This window comes from Aptenodytes patagonicus, chromosome W (genome assembly GCF_965638725.1).
Source record: "Aptenodytes patagonicus chromosome W, bAptPat1.pri.cur, whole genome shotgun sequence".
In the NCBI taxonomy this organism is placed as follows: domain Eukaryota; kingdom Metazoa; phylum Chordata; class Aves; order Sphenisciformes; family Spheniscidae; genus Aptenodytes; species Aptenodytes patagonicus.
The window spans coordinates 46,095,514-46,116,082 of record NC_134981.1 but is presented as its reverse complement, the minus strand read 5'-3'; the positions used below and the strand labels follow the sequence as shown (position 1 = coordinate 46,116,082).

The window sequence follows — 20,569 nt, the reverse complement described above, 5'->3', positions numbered from 1 at the left end:
TTTCTCTGGGTTTTCTGTTTCTTTTGCACCATTCTGCCTGATTTGTTCTTTTTCTTCTTCTTGTCCCGGTCAGACTGTTGTCTGGCACCCCCAATCCTTTTTTAATCTCACTTTTTTTTAATCTCGCTCTATCACACGTGTGTGTGTGTGCTACAAGGACTAGTTGCCAGCTATTGGGGAGACTGGTGCGAGTGGACTGGGTGCCAGCTACTGCAGTCAGACCAGGGGTCTAGGCACCCCAGGCCTGTGGTGTCAGCTACTGGAGCAGGTGGGTGTCTCGGCCACCAGCAACTGGGGCGGGAACAGCGTGTGTCGCAAAAAACAGCTACTGGGAGGACTGGCGTGAGGCAAGTGAGGGGCTCAGCACCAGTGGCTGCAGCGGGACCGTGGGTCACAGTCTGTTTGCCTGGTGCCAGCTGCTGTGGGGTCAAAGTCTCTATCTTCCCCAAACCAGGTGTGCATTAGGATGTGCATGTGTATTTGCTAGCAAACTTCAAGCTGGAATAGCTGGCGAATATGGGACCCGTGGGACAGGTAAGAGGGCCTGGGATACGGGCAGGGGTATCAGATGGACAGAGAGGCCTTGCCGGTACTCTGGGGATCCACAAATGTGCGTGTGCTTGTGAATCTAGAAAGTGGTGTGTGTGTGCCTTCACTAGTGACCTGTTTCTGCCAGCCAAAGAGGAAGGGGACTTGGCTGTCTGTGTTACATGGTTTATGTGCGTCCTATATGTAGGTGCTGTTGAAGGCAGTGACTTGTCTCTGGCAGTCTTTGTAGCCAGCCATGTCAGCATCTGGATGTGTGTGTCTCTGGGATATGTGCTCAGCTTCACTACTGGTTGAACCTGCAAATAGGAAAGCAGCAGCCACGTCCCTCAGTCTGGGCAGAGATCCCAGGTCCCCAGGCTGGGCTCCAGCATCCAGACAGGAGGAATCCCCAGGCCCTGGAGCTCCTGGAGGTGGTGGCTGCCTATAACGTCCCTGAACAGCACTAACATTTACCATAATACCGTAAAAATCTTTATCTTCTTAGCTACAGTTGTAAGTTGTAAAATTGTTGGCATTCAACACAATTACAATACTATTTTGGAAACATTATTAAATTTCTTATATAATCTAGGAAGAGGCTTTACCTCTGGCAAGTCTTCCATATACCACACAGTTTTACCTGTAAGAGTTGAAGACGGCTCAATTTAAGTGCTTTAATTAACATTTAAAAGGTATTGTACACTGTTGGCCCATGTGAATTACTTTATTCATGAATTGGCTCTATTGAAAATAGCTAGCTGTGTCCTATCTAAAGGCATAGGAAATGTTGTGCATGAGGGGCACCATTTAATTAGTCTTGGTCAGTTCCATCATTACATAGTGATTTAATCCTCCTACTTCTGCAGTAGGAACTAATGAATTTCAGCCTGGCTTGTGTGTCAGCAGCCTATCTATCCACACACACAAAATGTATGTGCAAGAGCTATAGCCCCCTGCAGCAAAAAATATACAATCTCAAGTTTCTGTACAGTTGTGCGAGCATGGGCTTAACTTGCTTTTTTATGTTCCTAGGGAAATACCCCTGCCTAAGTAGCACATATGTGCCCATTGTTATCAAGTACAATCCTGCTCTGACACCATAACCAGCTTACTACCTGCAAAGGAGAAAAACAAACACACACAAAAAACCCAAATCCAAGCCATCGGCCAATTTCTCTACATCCTATTAGAAACTGAGGGACAACTTGCACAGAAATCTGAGTAATTGCTTACAGAACAACTCCTTTACAAACAGCTTCTAAAGTAGATTAAGCCCTCATGAGGTCAGAAAGAAAACCTTTACTGAAGTTCAGGGACATCATGAAAGCAGTAGAAGTATATCACTAGCTTCTTGTGACTAGTAACAATAGCATCCCACCAGTAACAAATTCCTATTGGTTCCACTTCCATTGGAAGATGTGGTGACATGCACAGATGTCAGTGGCCTGACTGCGCCATCAGTGGGGTCACTGTTTTGTCGTTAGGAGGCGAGGTGGCTGATCACCAGGTTGCTGTCACTTAATTATGAGCAGATCACAGTTCAGACATTAAAGGGGATTTTGGAGGCCTAGGACAAAAGGTGATGCTCTTAAGTATAGCTCTCATACTCTGATGCAGACCCATGTCTCATTAATTTCTCAGTATCAGGATTGGCTGAAGTCCTTAGGCCTCCAGTAGACCAATTCATAGCCTTCCCCCTCCTGACATACTGAGGGTAGAGGATGTAGCTGTTTCTGCAGCAGCAGCTGTTGCTGGTAGACAGCTCAAGTTGTCCAAGCAGCCCTCATAGATTACAAGGCTCTTGGTGTGTCCAGGCAACCTATGGGGTCAATGCTTTTTCCAAGCTGCAAGTAGCAAAGTTAGCACTGTTGATACAAGTCATTAGGGCAGTAGGATTAACACCTTATTTCCTGACTTGAGTATGACTCATATAGCAGTATGGGCACAGGCTAAGTACTGAGTTTTCACATTTATGACATTTACTAAAATGAGTTTGCATATCTGGGTTGAGGCACTTTTCCAAAGCACTTTTAGCTCAAGTCCGTAACCGTGTAGCCCTGTAATACAGTATTGCTATTGCTAGTAACAGGCTATAAGCTTTATACTGAGTTTGCAAGGCCTAGGGACAGGCATGTCAGGCCTCCTCTGTCTGAAATTTTCTTGACCTGGCTGCAGCTTTGTTTTACTTAGTTTAGCTGTAACAGCCATTTCTCTCATTGACCACGTGTCTATGACCAAGTTGTTTTATCTTTGTGTGATATAACCATAGTTTTATATAGAAAGCAATAAGAAGCAGTTGTTCTAGGTAGAATGAGATATTTACAACTAACGCAATGATGTAGAGAAATATAGGCCCGGTATGACAGCAGAGGCCTCCAAGAAGTGGAGACAGAGGATGCGGCATAGAGGTATACATGCATGGGATGATAAAACATGGGGCACATGCTGGCACTGGAGATCCCACAGCTATAAACAACTCACCCATGGTCACTTAAAAAAATCTGCAGACCTGGACAAAACTAGTTTCAGGGGTAACAAAGAAATAATATCTAACATACATAAGTGGCAAGATATATAGTAATTTTAGATGTAACCTGGAGCTGCAGAGCAATGAAGAAGGAGTAGGGTATAAAAACATGTTAGCAAATGTATAAAAGTGACCATGAGGGGATACTAGAGGGAGGAAGAAGAAACCATCAACATGAACATCATATTTTTCCTGGAAAAGGACTCCAGCTGCTGACAACTCGTTGTAACACCCCCCTCCCACCAGCAACAGCAGCATCTGACCTTAGGGCTCAGAGCAGCAGTGAAAAGGTGAGCATAACACCAGGAAGAGGTGTAGAAACTCTGTGTGTATGCGTGTGTGTGTGTTGCACTTAATTCTATTATTACAACTTTTTCCTATATAAGTACTCTAGCTGCATTATTATTCTGTTTTTTTCCCTGTAATAATTAGATCTAGACTAATGATAATGGTTCAATTAGACTGCTAAGATTTCCATTATACTAAAAATAAGTTATTACTTTTACATAATTTAAATAAAAATGTATTATATATTAAACAGATATAAAAATAATATATATAAATATATGAAAATAAAAGTTGTGCTTCCTCTTTAGCCATAAACAACATTTTGAATGTAGCAAGTCCAAGAGCTAGAAATTGCATTCTATTCCTTCCCTTGCCTGAAGAGAATTGTCCCACTGATAAGGCAAATGCTCCTATCAGTCACATGGGCATAGCTGACTATAAACTCATCAATGGTAATTTGGAAAAGGAATTTGGCTTGCAAAATTTCATTCTGACCAGGTAGAATATGCAGAGAGTTCTTTTGAACTCATCTATATTTTGACCTCTAATCTATAAGAACCCAAAGTAAGAATTCCACTTGAGACAAGGATCATGTAAATAGTTGCCTTCATAAAATAAAGGCCATAACACTTATGGGAAGAACTAGCCCAAGGAGCCTGCTCCAAGAGCTCCTTTCTTGACTAACCCATTTTTCCCAGTTTTCAGGGATTCTCAAAGGGGAGGGAAGCATTATAACAGGAAAGCAGACACCACTTCCCAGGACCCATGGTAGACCAGGACTAAACTACTGTGCTTGAGGTTAAGATTGGACCAGTCTTCTCAGCATGGTCTATAAAATGGCATATCTGTACTAGGGTTAGCGGTCTAGAACTGAGTTTTCTTAAACTGAAAACTGGTCTAAGAAAAGCAACATTGAAAAAATGTTAGAATTACATTGAAATTTTTCATCTACAATGATTAGAACATTCGGACAGAACCAAGTTAAAATAATACCTCTCTGCTTTTCTCCTCTACAGGCTCACCTATTCCTATGACCACATCTGCTACTGCTTTACTTAACACATCACTATAGATTACGATTTCAATAATGAAGGTGGAAGTCAAGCTTCACATGGCTGTAGGTCAACACATATTCCGTATTTTAGTCATGAATAACCGACATTGGCTATACACAGCATAGCACAGAACAGTATTTAAGTAGCAGCTGGTTAGAAACAAAAAGTTTTACAACTAGCTCACTACATCAGGACTAAAGCTGGCAGACTAAGAAACTATTAATTCTTAAATAAACTGGTAAATCACACAAGTTTAATGGACATGAAAAAAATTAAGCAAATTTGTGTCAGGTTCATATATTACACATTTGCATTATAGAGCAAGTTCTGATTTGACAAACAGCAGTGCAAATCCAAAAACTGTAGATATATCTTGACATGAATTCGAAATACTTGTGCATCCTTCAGTAAACTGCAGCTCTACAGAGCATCAAGAATGCTACAGAACCTTAGTCTAAGACCAGGCACTTGAACACAGATACAAGAATTGCAGATTTAGTCAAGAAAACTATTCCAGACTGCTTGTCTGACAGACAGTGTTTGTGATCAACTTGATCTGCACTTGCATCCTGGAGCTTTATACAAATTGCAAAGTCAGTTTTCATATTACCACTTTAATTTCTTTATGCTTTTAGAATGAACTATAGCTGAATTTAACAGCAACAAAAAAAAAAATATCAGGAAGCGAGGGTGATTCACCTGTACTCCTTCACTTGTCTACTGACGCATATAAAAGTGGCATCACAGTGGTTATTAACTGGCTCTTTTAAGAAGTCTGACATTGAACACCACCTCCAGGGTGATGCTCATCATCTTCATAGGCTTCTCCATTAAAGCAATGTCTTCTGTCTTGAGCTGGATCAAAGTCCATTAAATCCGCTTGTTCCATTTCCTCAGTTTCTTCTACTTCCTGCCTTGCAGGTAGCAGTTTTTCTAGCAAATACAACTTACCTGAGGAGAGGAAGCCACTACCTGGGAAGTTCACCTGAAATAAAGAGCTGCAGTTACTGAATTTGGCTTTAACTGGCCTCTATCTCACTTACTACAGGTCAATTATCTGCCAGCATCAGATTTATAATTACAGAAGACTTGAAAACCTATTGCTAAGGAAATAATTAGGTCACTTGCCAGTCTTTCACATCTGCCAAAAGTGCATTTCTACTATAATTGGCAACTTCACTGTCTTGGCTAGTTCAGACTTTTTTCTGCCCCAGACTGCCATATTGAAAGGGCTAAAAAAAGATATCCTCAGCTAAAGCCAGAGCAGGGGGACACAACAGTTAGAGATTAGCCTGATTCCCCTCCCATCAGTACTAATAAAACTCTCTTCAGCAATTACAATTAACTAGCTGATACCTTTGCTCCAATACAAAGTCAGTTATATTTCAGTTCTTCCTAAGACACGCTGGAGGCCAAAAAACATGTCAAACATGAAAATTCAGACAATATCCAAACAAGTTATTTCAGTACTTAGTATATTTTCAGTAAAGAGCTATTTAGAAATGTTGCAGTTTAACCCCGGCCGGAGGCTAAGCACCACACAGCCGCTCACTCACTCCCCCACACTCAGAGGTATGGGGGAGAGAATCAGAAGGGTAAAAGCGAGAAAACTCGTGGGTTGAGATAAAGACAGTTTAATAGGGAAAGCAAAAACCGTGTGCACAAGCAAAGCAAAGCAAGGAATTCATTCACTCCTTCGCATCAGCAGGCAGGTGTTCAGCCATCTCCAGGAAAGCAGGGCTCCATCACGCGTAACGGTTATTTAGGAAGACAAATACCATCACTCCGAACGTCCCCCCTTCCTCCTTCTTCCCCCAGCTTTTATTGCCGAGCATGACGTCATATGATATGGAATATCCCTTTGGTCAGTTGGGGTCAGCTGTCCCAGCCGTGTCCCCTCCCAACTTGTTGTGCACCCCCAACCTACTCGCTGGTGGGGTGGGGTGAGAAGCAGAAAAGGCCTTGACGCTGTGCAAGCACTGCTCAGCAGTAACTAAAACATCCCTGTGTTATCAACACTGTTTACAGCGCAAATCCAAAACATAGCCCCTGTCCTGGTTTCAGCAGGGATGGAGTTAATTTCCTTCCTAGTAGCTGGTACAGTGCTGTGTTTTGGATTTAGGAGGAGAACAAAGTTGATAACACACCGATGTTTTAGTTGTTGCTAGGTAATGCTTACACTAGCCAAGGACTTTTCAGCTTCCCATGCTCTACCGACTGAGAAGGCTGGAGGTGCACAAGAAGCTGGGAGGGGGCACAGCCAAACTGGCCAAAGGGCCTGCTGGTGACAGACGGAGTCCAGCTGTCTCGCAAGGGAAAAAGGATCATGGCTCATGAATTGGCGGGGCTCATTGAGAGGGCTTTAAACTAGGTTCGAAGGGGGAAGGGGATAAAACCAGGCTCGCTAGAGATGAGCCGAGGGGTGGCGTGCCGATGCCGGGGGCGAAATCGATAGCCCAGCTCAAGTGCATATACACCAATGCACGCAGCATGGGCGGCAAGCAGGAGGAGCTGGAAGCCATTGTGCAGCGGGAGAGATATGACTTAGTCGCCCTCACAGAAACATGGTGGGGTGACTCTCACGACTGGAGTGCTGCAATGGATGGCTACAGACTCTTCAGAAGGGACAGGCGAGGAAGGAGAGGCGGTGGGGTGGCCCTGTATGTTAGGGAGTGTTTTGATTGCCTAGAGCTCAACGATTGTGATGATGGTACGGTTGAGTGTCTATGGGTAAGGATGAGGGGGAAGGCCAACGAGGCAGATATCCTGCTGGGAGTCTGTTATAGACCACCCAACCAGGATGAAGGGGCGGATGAAGCGTTCTATAAGCGGCTGGCAGAAGTTTCTCAATCGCTAGCCCTTGTTCTCGTGGGGGATTTCAACTTCCCGGATGTCTGCTGGAAATACAACACGGCAGAGAGGAAGCAGTCTAGGAGGTTCCTGGAGTGTGTGGAAGACAACTTCCTGACACAGCTGGTAAGTGAGCCTACCAGGGGAGGTGCCTCGCTCGACCTGCTGTTTACTAACAGAGAAGGACTGGTGGGAGATGTGGTGGTCGGAGGCCGTCTTGGGCTTAGCGACCATGAAATGGTAGAATTCTCGATTCTCGGTGAAGTAAGGAGGGGGGGCAGCAAAACCGCAACCATGGACTTCCGGAGGGCGGACTTTGGCCTGTTCAGGACGCTGGTTGAGAGAGTCCCGTGGGAGACGGTCCTGAAGGGCAAAGGGGTCCAGGAAGGCTGGACGATCTTCAAGAAGGAAGTCTTAAAGGCGCAGGAGCAGGCTGTCCCTGTACGCCGTAAGAAGAATGGGCGGGGAAGACGACCGGCCTGGCTGAATGGGGAGCTCTTGCTGGGACTCAGGAAAAAAAGGAGAGTTTACCGCTTGTGGAAGAAGGGGCAGGCGACTCAAGAAGAGTACAGGGATCTTGTTAGGTCGTGCAGAGAAGAAATGAGAAAGGCAAAAGCCCAGCTAGAACGCAATCTGGCCGCTGTCGTTAAAGACAACAAAAAAAGTTTTTACAAATATATTAATGACAAGAAGAGAGCCAAGGAGAATCTCCATCCTTTATTGGATGCAAGGGGGAACATTGTCACTGAGGATGAGGAAAAGGCTGAGGTACTCAATGCCTTCTTTGCCTCAGTCTTTAACAGGCAGACCAGTTATCCTCAGGGTACTCGGTCCCCTGAGCTGGAAGACAGGGACGGCGAGCAGGATGAACCCCCCGTAATCCAGGAGGAAGCAGTCAATGACCTGCTATGCCACCTGGACACTCACAAGTCTATGGGGCCGGATGGGATCCACCCGAGAGTGCTGAGGGAGCTGGCGGAGGTGCTCGCCAAGCCACTCTCCATCATTTATCAGCAGTCCTGGTTAACGGGGGAGGTCCCGGAAGACTGGAGGCTTGCCAATGTGACACCCATCCACAAGAAGGGCCGGAAGGAGGATCCGGGGAACTCCAGGCCTGTCAGCCTGACCTCGGTGCCGGGGAAGATTATGGAGCGGCTCATCTTGAGGGCGCTCACAAGGCATGAGCGGGACAACCAGGGGATCCGGCCTAGCCAGCACGGATTCATGAAAGGCAGGTCCTGCTTGACCAACCTGATCTCCTTCTATGACCAGGTGACCCGCCTAGTGGATGAGGGAAAGGCTGTGGATGTGGTCTACCTGGACTTCAGCAAGGCCTTTGACACCGTCTCCCACAGCATTCTCCTCGAGAAGCTGGCGGCTCACGGCTTAGACAGGTGGACTCTGCGCTGGGTCAAAAACTGGCTGGACGGCCGGGCCCAGAGAGTTGTGGTGAATGGAGTTACCTCCAGTTGGCGGCCGGTCACGAGCGGTGTTCCCCAGGGCTCAGTACTGGGGCCGGTCTTGTTCAATATCTTTATTGATGATCTGGATGAGGGGATTGAGTGCACCCTCAGTAAGTTTGCAGACGACACCAAGTTGGGTGGGAGTGTTGATCTGCTCGAGGGTAGGAAGGCTCTGCAGAGGGACCTGGACAGGCTGGATCGATGGGCCCAGGCCAACTGTATGAGGTTCAACAAGGACAAGTGCCGGGTCCTGCACTTCGGCCACAACAACCCCATGCAGCGCTACAGGCTTGGGGAAGAGTGGCTGGAAAGCTGCCCAGCAGAGAAGGACCTGGGGGTGTTGGTCGACAGACGGCTGAACATGAGCCGGCAGTGTGCCCAGGCGGCCAAGAAGGCCAATGGCATCCTGGCCTGTATCAGAAATAGTGTGGCCAGCAGGAGTAGGGAAGTGATCGTGCCCCTGTACTCGGCACTGGTGAGGCCCCACCTCGAATACTGTGTTCAGTTTTGGGCCCCTCACTACAAGAAGGACGTTGAGGTGCTGGAGCGTGTCCAGAGAAGGGCAACGAGGCTGGTGAGGGGTCTGGAGAACAAGTCTTATGAGGAGCGGCTGAGGGAACTGGGGTTGTTTAGCCTGGAGAAAAGGAGGCTGAGGGGAGACCTCATCGCTCTCTACAACTACCTGACAGGAGGTTGTAGCGAGGTGGGTGTTGGTCTTTTCTCCGAAGTAACAAGCGATAGGACAAGAGGAAATGGCCTCAAGTTGCGGCAGGGGAGGTTTAGATTGGATGTAAGGAAAAATTTCTTTACTGAAAGAGTGGTGAAACATTGGAACAGGCTGCCCAGGGAAGTGGTGGAGTCCCCATCCCTGGAGGTTTTTAAAAGACGTGTAGATGAGGCGCTTAGGGACATGGTTTAGTGGGCATGGTGGTGTTGGGTTGACGGTTGGACTCGATGATCTTAGAGGTCTCTTCCAACCTCAATGATTCTATGATTCTATGATTCTATGACATTCCATACCATGGGACGTCATGCTCAGTACATAAACTGGGGAAAGCTGGCCGGGGGGGCCGCTGCTCGGGGACTGGCTGGGCATCGGTTGGCGGGTGGTGAGCAATTGAACTGTGCATCACTTGCTTTGTGTATTATTATTATTATCATATTATTATTATTATTATTTTATTTCAATTATTAAACTGTTTTTATCTCAACCCACAAGTTTTTCTCACTTGTGCTCTTCCAGTTCTCTCCCCCATCCCACCGGGGTCAGGGGGGAGTGAGCGAGTGGCTGCGTGGTGCTTAGTTGCCGACTGAAATTAAACCACGACAGTCCTTTTTGGCGCCCAACATGGGGCTCGAAGGGTTTGAGATAATAACAGATTAACCAGAGTGTATTAAGGAACTTATATCTGTTAATAGTTGTGGGTCACAATGTTGGTTCCTCTGTTCTCGATATTGATTTCTGTAATCTGCATCGTGCTCTTTTTTTGCTGTACATGTTAGAGATTGGTGTTGGGTTTTGCAGTTTGCTGTGGTCTGCAGTGATTAGTGATGTCTCACTTGTGAGGTCTGTTTTTAGAACACTGACATTGACGTTAGCGTGGTATGTAGGTTTCGCAATGAAGCCGTTACTGTACCACGGAGACCATTTCGTGGAGACAACTAGCAATTACAGTAACTTTTCTGAGAGTTTTTTTACGGAGGAAATACAGAATGGCAGGGTCACTACCTTCTTCTATGATGTTTCCTCCTTCATTACAGTAACTTTTCAGTATTTTGAACAGCCTTGGGTAGTTAAGATACTTCTATTAATACTTCTTGGGAATATTGTTTTGGTTTTGTCTAAAGTTGGTAAGCAATTTAAGAATATCATCCAGAGATCTGCCCCAAGGCTGGATAGTTATGAGTGGCAGGGTGTGTGGGACAAGATGGGCAAGTACCTAGGCCAATGGGCACCCCCAGTGTTTTGGAACTTCACCCCTGAGCAAGTGCAGAATCCTGAAAAGTTAGTAGAATATTTGGACAAAGTATGCTGTCACCCTGGCAACTCCAGAGAGATGCAGTTCATTGCAACGTGCTGGGGCCTGGCCCATGCCTACCGAGCCCTGTTCAACACCATTCAGTACCCTCAAAGGGAAGAGAAGGTCTCTGGATCTGACGGTAAAACGACACGCACTGCGGCCACTCAGACCCCGGCGACACGCCCTGCAGCCACTCAGATCCCGGCAACAGGCCCTGCGGCCACTCCGACCCCGGCAACAGGCCCTGCGGCCACTCCGACCCCAGCAACATGCACTGCAGCTACTCAGACGCCGGCAACAGGCCCTGCGGCCACTCAAACCCGGGCAACACGCACTACGGCCACTCCAACCCCGGCGACAGGCTCTGCGGCCACTCAGACCTCGGCGACATGCACTGCAGCTACTCAGACCACGGCGACATGCACTGCGGCCACTCAGACCCCGGCGACATGCACTGAGGCCACTCAGACCCTGGCGACATGCACTGCGGCCACTCAGACTCCGGTGACATGCACCTGCACAGCGGTCACTCCAACCCCGGCGACATGCACTGCGGCCACTCAGACTCCGGCGACATGCACTGCGGTCACTCCAACCCCAGCAACAGGCCCTGCGGCCACTCAGACTCCGGTGACATGCACTTGCACAGCGGTCACTGCAACCCCGGCGTCATGCACTGCGGCCACTCAGACTCCGGTGACATGTACTTGCACTGCGGCCACTCCAACCCCGGCGACATGCACTGCGGCCACTCCAACCCCGGCAACAGGCCCTGTGGCTGAACCAAAGAACCAGCCTGTGCCGGTATCAGTCGCCCCTGTACACAAGAAGAAATTTTGGAAGCGGAAGTCGGCTCGTTTAGTAAGGGAGGAAGAAGCTTCTTCTAAAAGGGAACCGGAGGAAGAACTGTACGACTACCCTGGAGAAGGGCCATCACGAGAACAGGAGGAGGAGAGCCGGCCGCTGACCGGGGAGGAGGAAGAGGAAGAACTCATAAACGAGGCAGTGACCACCCGATCTCTATCCCTGAGTGAGCTGTGAGATATACGAAAAGATTTCAGCCGTCGTCCAGGTGAGCATATTGTCACCTGGCTGCTCCGATGCTGGGATAATGGGGCCAGTAGCCTGGAATTAGAGGGTAGGGAAGCCAAGCAACTGGGATCCCTTTCTAGGGAAGGGGGCATTGATAAAGCAATTGGAAAAGGGACAGGAGTCCTCAGCCTTTGGAGGCGACTCTTGTCAAGCGTGAAGGAAAAGTATTCCTTTAAGGAAGATGTCATATGTCGCCCAAGCAAATGGGACACCATGGAGAAGGGTATCCAGTTTCTGAGAGAATTAGCTGTGCTGGAAGTGATTTATGGTGACCTGAACAATGAACAGCTATGCAAAGATCCAGACGAAGTCAAGTGCACACGACCCATGTGGCGGAAGTTTATAAGGAGCTCACCATCGTCATACGCCAATTCATTGGCAGTGATAACCTGGAAAGATGGAGAGGAACAAACAGTGGATGAATTGGCTAGTCAACTCCGGCAATACGAGGAAAGTCTTTCTTCCTCCCTCGTCTCGGCTGTGGAGAAACTGTCCGAAAAACTGTCCCGGGAGATCCAGCAACTCAGAGAGGATAGGTCCTACTCCCCACCTGTACGGACCAATATCTCGGCTATTAGGAGTCAGCGTTCTTTTGCTCAAGAGAGAGAATATAAAGGGTACACACCACGGGGCACCCTATGGTTTTATCTGCATGACCACGGAGAGGACATGAGGAAGTGGGATGGGAAACCTACCGCAGCCCTAGGGGCACGGGTACGTGAATTGCAAGGGAAAACAATCACAGAAAGAGGTTCTTCCAGGAAAATTGCTGCTCCAGTTTCCAGCGGGCAGTTCCCCAGAGAGAGTAGAAGGGCTGATCTTACTCTTGATCTTAATGAAGAAACTTCTGACTCGTACATACAAGAAATGAGAAATGAGTACTGTGATGAGGATTAGAGGGGCCCTGCCTCCAGCCAGGGGGAGGAAAGGGACAACCGGGTTTACTGGACTGTGTGGATTCGGTGGCCTGGCACATCAGACCCACAGGAGTATAAGGCTCTAGTAGGCACCGGTGCACAGTGCACCCTAATACCATCAAGATATATAGGGACAGAACCCATCTGTATTTCTGGGGTGACGGGGGGATCCCAACAGCTAACTGTATTGGAAGCCGAAGTGAGTCTAACTGGGAATGGGTGGCAGAAGCACCCCGTTGTGACTGGCCCAGATGCTCCGTGCATCCTTGGCATAGACTACCTCAGGAGAGGGTATTTCAAGGACCCAAAAGGGTACCGGTGGGCTTTTGGTATAGCTACCTTGGAGATGGAGGAAATTAAACAGCTGTCCACCTTGCCTGGTCTCTCGGAGGACCCCTCTGTTGTGGGGTTGCTGAAGGTCGAAGACCAACAAGTGCCAATCGCTACCACCACAGTGCACCGGCGGCAATATCGCACCAACCGAGACTCCCTGATTCCCATCCATAAGCTGATTCGTCGACTGGAGAGCCAAGGAGTGATCAGCAAGACTCGCTCACCCTTTAACAGTCCCATATGGCCAGTGTGGAAGTCTAATGGAGAGTGGAGACTAACAGTAGACTATCGTGGCCTAAATGAAGTCACGCCACCGCTGAGTGCTGCCATGCCAGACATGCTAGAACTTCAATACGAACTGGAGTCAAAGGCAGCCAAGTGGTATGCCACAATTGATATCGCTAATGCGTTCTTCTCAATCCCTTTGACAGCAGAGTGCAGGCCACAGTTTGCTTTCACTTGGAGGGGCGTCCAGTACACCTGGAACCGACTGCCCCAGGGGTGGAAACACAGCCCCACCATTTGCCATGGACTGATCCAGACTGCACTGGAGCAGGGTGAGGCTCCAGAACACCTGCAATACATTAATGATATCATCGTGTGGGGCAACACAGCAGGAGAAGTTTTTGAAAAAGGGAAGGAAATAGTCCAAATCCTGCTGAAGGCCGGTTTTGCCATAAAACAAAGTAAGGTCAAGGGGCCTGCACAGGAGATCCAGTTTTTAGGAATAAAATGGCAAGATGGATGTCGTCAGATCCCAATGGATGTGATCAACAAAATAACAGCCATGTCTCCACCAACTAGCAGAAAGGAAACACAAGCTTTCTTAGGCGTCGTGGGTTTTTGGAGAATGCACATTCCAAATTACAGTCTGATTGTAAACCCTCTCTATCAAGTGACCCGAAAGAAGAACAATTTCAAATGGGGCCCTGAGCAACGACAAGCTTTTGAACAAATTAAACGGGAGATAGTTTATGCAGTAGCCCTTGGGCCAGTCCGGGCAGGGAAGAGGTAAAAAATGTACTCTATACCGCAGCCGGGGAGAACGGCCCTACCTGGAGCCTCTGGCAGAAAGCACCAGGGGAGACTCGAGGTCGACCCCTGGGGTTTTGGAGTCGGGGATACAGAGGATCCGAGGCCCGCTATACTCCAACTGAAAAAGAGATATTAGCAGCATATGAAGGGGTTTGAGCTGCTTCAGAAGTGATCGGCACTGAAGCACAGCTCCTCCTGGCACCCCGACTGCCGGTGCTGGGCTGGATGTTCAGAGGGAGGGTCCCCTGTACACATCATGCAACTGATGCTACATGGAGTAAGTGGGTCCCCCTCATCCTTACCCATAAACACTCGACCGTATCATCATCACAATTGTTGAGCTCTATGCAATCGAAACACTCCCTAACATACAGGGCCACCCCACCGCCTCTCCTTCCTCGCCTGTCTCTTCTGAAGAGTTTATAGCCATCCATTGCAGCACTCCAATCGTGAGAGTCACCCCACCATGTTTCTGTGATGGCGACTAAGTCATATCTCTCCCGCTGCACAATGGCTTCCAGCTATACAATGGACTGTTGAAGACTACGCTGAGAGCAATGGGTGGCGGGACGTTCAAACATTGGGATACGCATTTAGCAAAGGCCACCTGGTTAGTCAACACTCGGGGATCTGCCAATCGAGCAGGCCCTGCCCAGTCAGAACTTTTACGTACTGTAGATGGGAATAAAGTTCCTGTAGTGCACATAAAAAATATACTGGGGAAGACAGTCTGGGTTATTCCTGCCTCGGGCAGAGGCATACCCATCCATGGGATTGCTTTTGCTCAAGGACCTGGGTGCACTTGGTGGATAATGCGGAAGGATGGGGAAGTCCGATGTGTACCTCAAGGGGATTTGATTTTGGGTGAGAATAGCCAATGATCTGAATTATGTGATGTTAAGTACTAATTATAGTTATAATAGTTATACTAATAATACACAGATATACTAATCATACTAATAATATTATATGCCATACTAATGTTATTACAATAAGAATCACCCAGACTAATGAAGAATAACTTCAGTGAAACCAAGCAAAGCACAGTGATGATGGTACCAGAACTGACTTCAACATGAAACAATCCAACACCACATACCATCTCCATTTTTCCTACCCTGAAAGACAGATGACAGATGGAGCCCGAAGTCATGGACTAAATGAACTCACCGAACATTTTAGAGGGATGGCCCACAGACGAAGGGAATGATATCTCTCTGTGTGTGTGTGTGTGTATATATATATATATATAAAAAAAAAGGGGTGGTGATTAATGAAAATGTACTGGAAAATGTGAGACTTGAGCATGACGCAGATGGTATAGAATAAGGGGTGGATATTGTCCTGGTTTTGGCAGGGATAGAGTTAATTTCCTTTCTAGTAGCTGGTACAGTGTTTTGGATTTAGGATGAGAACAAAGTTGATAACGCACCGATGTTTTAGTTGTTGCTAGGTAATGCTTACACTAGCCAAGGATTTTTTTAGTTTCCCATGCTCTACTGACTGAGAAGGCTGGAGGTGCACAAGAAGCTGGGAGGGGCACAGCCAAACTGGCCAAAGGGACATTCCATACCATGTGACGTCATGCTCAGTACATAAATTGGGGAAAGCTGGCCGGGGGGGCCGCTGCTCGGGGACTGGCTGGGCATCGGTCGGCGGGTGGTGAGCAATTGTACTGTGCATCACTTGTTTTGTGTATTATTATTATTATCATATTATTATTATAATTTTATTTCAATTATTAAACTGTTTTTATCTCAACCCACGAGTTTTTTCTCACTTGTGCTCTTCCAATTCTCTCCCCCATCCCACCGGGTGGGGGGGAGTGAGCGAGCGGCTGCGTGGTACTTAATTGCCGACTGAAATGAAACCACGACACTTGTGCATTGCATTAGGTTATCTGACCACACTGCAAGAAACGCCCTAAACAAGACACTTGATGATTAGTGTCTCTTCTTGCTTGAGTTATTACTTAAGGTTGAAGTTGTGCACGTTCAGTGTTAAGCTGTACTATGGAAGTTGTTTCACTTACCTTGAACTCTATGATTAGACGTCCTTTTTCATATGGCCTACGATATATTGGCATGCCTTCATTCAGCACACATTTAATATCCCCATGTTTGACAGTCTGGCCTTAAGCAAATAAAAAAAATAAGAAAAAAAAAATCCAGGTAGGCAAAACAAGCAATTTTAGTTTCAATTCCTTTCAGTATGCATTTGTGCAGCCTTGTAAGCTGTGTTTTAACAACTATACCGATATCTAGTAGTCTAATAGGGACCTACTGTCTGATAGCTTTTGTGTAGGAGAACAGGTACACATCTATATTCTACACAGCTCTATTCTACCATTTTGTATGCTTCTCAGAAGGGAGCATACCTATGAATATCAAGTATTCCATGAGTTCCAAGTCTGAAAAACTTATCTTCAAAGACCTTGAGTATCCTCAGGACATCAGCACATCCATGAAGTAAAGTTTGTTACTGTGTCATACGAAGAAACATGTAGTTACTGTTGCCCGCTAAGCAAAACCTTTATTTGTTTAAAGCTCTCTGCTGTAAAGATTTGGAGGCCGGGGGGAAAGAAGTAGTATTTTAAGGATCAGTCCTTTCTGCTCCCCTATGCTAATTGCTTGCTTTTCAGCTTACATTTGCTAGATGTACACATTTTTAGTACAAAGCAAACCAATACTTACCAGGATGAGAAGTAATAATTATAGTTCTATTATCCAGTGTTGTGATAGGTTTTTGAAAGCCACACAGTGCTTCAACCAACTGTATATCCATGCACATAACAAGGTCTTCCCCTTGCCTATGGTAAAACCAAGCAACAATAGTCAGGGGTGGGGTGGGGGAATAGGAAGAGTGAGAAGGACCATACCAAGGTATGATGAGAGGAGTGAGAAGGACAATACCAATACTCAGGTATTAAATTTGGTAAAGACAATAAAGTTGGAATCTTAATACTAAGAAGCCTGACCAGTAAAATAGAGAACATTAACTATTAACTAAGCCAACTACTTCAGAGATAATACCTGTGATAAGAGCCATTTACTACTCAAGGATAGTTATTCAAAAGCTAACCCCCCCAAAACATACCATACACAACAGCATTCAGTTTCATTTCACTATGCTTTCCCCCTTCTGGGAAAAGGTTTGTCTCAACCTCCAAACTTCTGCTGCTGGGACAATTAATCCCTTCTTTAACATTGTCCAAATTGGAAAAAAATTTGCACAATACTGTCATATATTAGCACAATCATCTAAAGAAATACGATGCAGCAACACTTTTTTTAATCAATCTGTTTTATTCTTCTCCAACATAATTTTTGGCTTTCAGATGTTGTGGGCAACACTAGGGATCTAATATGATTTTGTACCTTCTTCCTTCTACTTAGTTATATCATTAGGGGAGACCAACTTCCCTGAGATCAGGCTGCTGCCCTAATCTGGTAAAGCTGATCTTTGACTAATTTAAATATCCTCACTTCAAGAGCAGATGCCTAGGGAAGAGTACAAGAGCAAGGCAAGCACACGACACTGCCCCAGAATACACTTAGCTTCCAGCCCTTATCAGGACACCTCAAGGACTTTAACCTGGAAGTGTAGTTTTATTTTTTCCCTCCCTTTCATGAAATCTATTGATGGCTATCAACCATTGACAGCATCTTATGCCAAAGATTTCCATATCCACACACAAAGTGCCACTTCCAGTTCTGAACCTCACAGAACCACAGAACGGTTGAGGTTGGAAGGAACCTCTGGAGGTCGTCTGGTCCAGCTCCCCTGCTCAAGCAGAGTCACCTGGAGCAGGCTGTCCAGGACCATGTCCAGACAGCTTTTGAATATCTCCAAGGAGGGAGATTCCACAACGTCTCTGAGCAACCTGTTCCAGTGCTCAGTCACCCTCACAGTGAAAAAGTTTCCTTACATTCAGACAGAACCTCCTGTGCTTCAGTTTGTGCCCACTGCCTCTTGTCCTGTTGGTAATAGTAACTGTAGTATCAAGTGATACTAAGAGACAGACAGCAGTTGCTCCTACACAAATTCTCCCTCTTCCTTCCTCCCCTCTTTTCTACAAGGAAGGATCTACTTCAAAAAAAAAAAAAAAATCACTCTCCACATAGAACCTATTCTATCTTTTCCTCATTACCTTTTTTTAAGATTCTCCAGTTCTACTGTATCTTTGCGTACTGGGTCTGGCTGGGATGGAGTTAACTTTCTTTATAGCAGCCCACGCGGTGCTGTGTTTTAGATTTGTGACTTACTTTCACCTATTAAACTGTCTTTCTCTCCACCCACAAGTTTTCTTGCTTTTGCTCTTCCTATTCTCTCCCCCGGGATGCTACGGGGGGAGGGGAAGTAAGCAAGCAACTCTGTGGGTGCTTGGCTGCTGGCTGGGGTCAACCCACCACACTTAGCAATGTAAAAACTGCATTACATGCAGATTTTTATATAAACAGTAATTGGTTTTGTTGTCGCCATCCCATGTCCCCCCCCTTGGAATTCCTAACATTTTACTTGTTAGGAGATGCCGGGGGAGGGGAACCTCAATCCATCCCACTCCTACCGGTTTGATGCCAGGGCCAGCGATAGATGCCCAGAGCCTGGAGAAGGAACACAGGTCAGCAGGCGAGCGCCTGAAGAGCAGCACAAAGGAACTCCAGCCAGTAAGACAGCTTCATCCGGGGCCCAGCTTCAATGCCTCTATGCAAACACACGTAGCATGGGGAATAAACAAGAGGAGTTTGAGACGTGCGCGTGCCTGCAGGGCTACGACCTTATTGGCATCACAGAGACGTGGTGGGATGGCTCCTATGATTGGAGTGTTGGGATGGAGGGATACAGGCTCTTTAGGAAGGACAGGCAGGGGAGACGAGGAGGGGGTGTCGCCCTCTATGTCAATGACCAGCTGCAGTGCATGGAGCTCTGCCTGGGGATGGATGAGGAGCCGACCGAGAGCTTGTGGGTCAGGATTAAAGGGAAGGCAGGGACAGGTGACATTACAGTGGGGGTCTGCTACAGGCCACCCGACCAGGAAGACCGAGCGGATGAGGCCCTCTATAGACAGATAGGAGCAGCCTCACGCTCACAAGCCCTGGTCCTCATGGGGGACTTCAGCCACCCCGACATCTGTTGGAGGGACAACACGGCAGGGCATAAGCAATCCGGGAAGTTCCTGGAATGCGTCGATGATAACTTCCTTCTCCAAGTGGTAGAGGAGCCAACGAGGAGAGGTGCTACGCTGCACCTTGTTCGCACCAACAAGGAGGGGCTGGTGGGGAGTGTGAAGCTCAAGGGCAGCCTGGGCTGCAGTGACCACGAAATGGTGGAGTTCAAGATCCTTAGGGCACCGAGGAGGGCGCACAGCAAGCTCACTACCCTGGACTTCAGGAGAGCAGACTTTGGCCTCTTCAGGGATCTGCTTGGTAGAGTGCCATGGGACAAAGCCCTGGAGGGAAGAGGGGCCCAAGAAAGCTGGGTAATAGTCAAGGATCACCTCCTCCAAGCTCAGGAGCGATGCATCCCAACAAAGAGGAAGTCAGGCAAAAACGCCAGGAGGCCTGCAGGGATGAACAAGGAGCTCCTGGACAAACTCCAACACAAAAAGGAAGCCTACAGAGGGTGGAAGCAAGGACAGGTAGCCTGCGAGGAATACAGAGAAATTGTCCGAGCAGCCGGGGATCAGGTTAGGAAAGCTAAAGCCCCAATAGAATTAAACCTGGCCAGGGACATCAAGGGCAACAAGAAAAGATTCTATAGGTACGTCGGGGATAAAAGGAAGACGAGGGAAAAGGTGGGCCCTCTCCGGAATGAAACGGGAGACCTGGTTACCCGGGACACGGAGAAAGCGGAGGTACTCAATGACTTTTTTGCCTCGGTCTTCACCGGCAAGTGCTCGAGCCTCACCGCCCAAGCCGCAGAAGGCAAAGGCGGGGACTGGGAGAATGAAGAGCCGCCCACTGTGGGAGAAGATCAGGTTCAAGACCATCTAAGGCACCTGAAGGTGCACAAGTCCATGGGACCCAATGAGGTCCATCCGCGGGTCCTGAAGGAACTGGCGGATGAAGTTGCGAAGCCACTATCCATCGTATTTGAGAAGTCGTGGCAATCCGGAGAAGTTCCCACTGACTGGAAAAGGGGAAACATAACCCCCATTTTTAAGAAGGGAAAAAAGGAAGACCCGGGGAGCTACAGGCCAGTCAGTCTCACCTCTGTGCCTGGGAAGATCATGGAACAGATCCTCCTGGAAGCTCTGCTAAGGCCCATGGAGGACAGGGAGGTGATTCGAGACAGCCAGCATGGCTTCACCAAGGGCAAGTCCTGCCTGACTAACCTAGTGGCCTTCTATGATGGAGGGACTACATCAGTGGACACGGGAAGGGCTACAGATGTCGTCTGTCTGGACCTCTGTAAGGCCTTTGACACGGTCCCCCACAACATCCTTCTCTCTAAACTGGAG

General features: G+C 47.5%; 1 protein-coding gene across 1 annotated transcript in view; it reads right to left on the bottom strand.

Moving 5' to 3' along the window:
- Positions 1-4,629: 4,629 nt before the first annotated feature.
- The window catches only part of LOC143171881 (dnaJ homolog subfamily A member 1-like), a 35,818-nt gene continuing 19,878 nt past the window's right edge, over positions 4,630-20,569 (bottom strand). The window contains exons 7-9 of the mRNA XM_076361015.1: positions 16,803-16,918; positions 16,142-16,242; positions 4,630-5,383 (exon numbers count right to left, since the gene is read on the bottom strand). Coding sequence (XP_076217130.1) covers positions 5,165-5,383; positions 16,142-16,242; positions 16,803-16,918 — 436 coding nt within the window. The 3' untranslated portion in view covers positions 4,630-5,164. The remainder of the gene's footprint in view (positions 5,384-16,141; positions 16,243-16,802; positions 16,919-20,569) is intronic.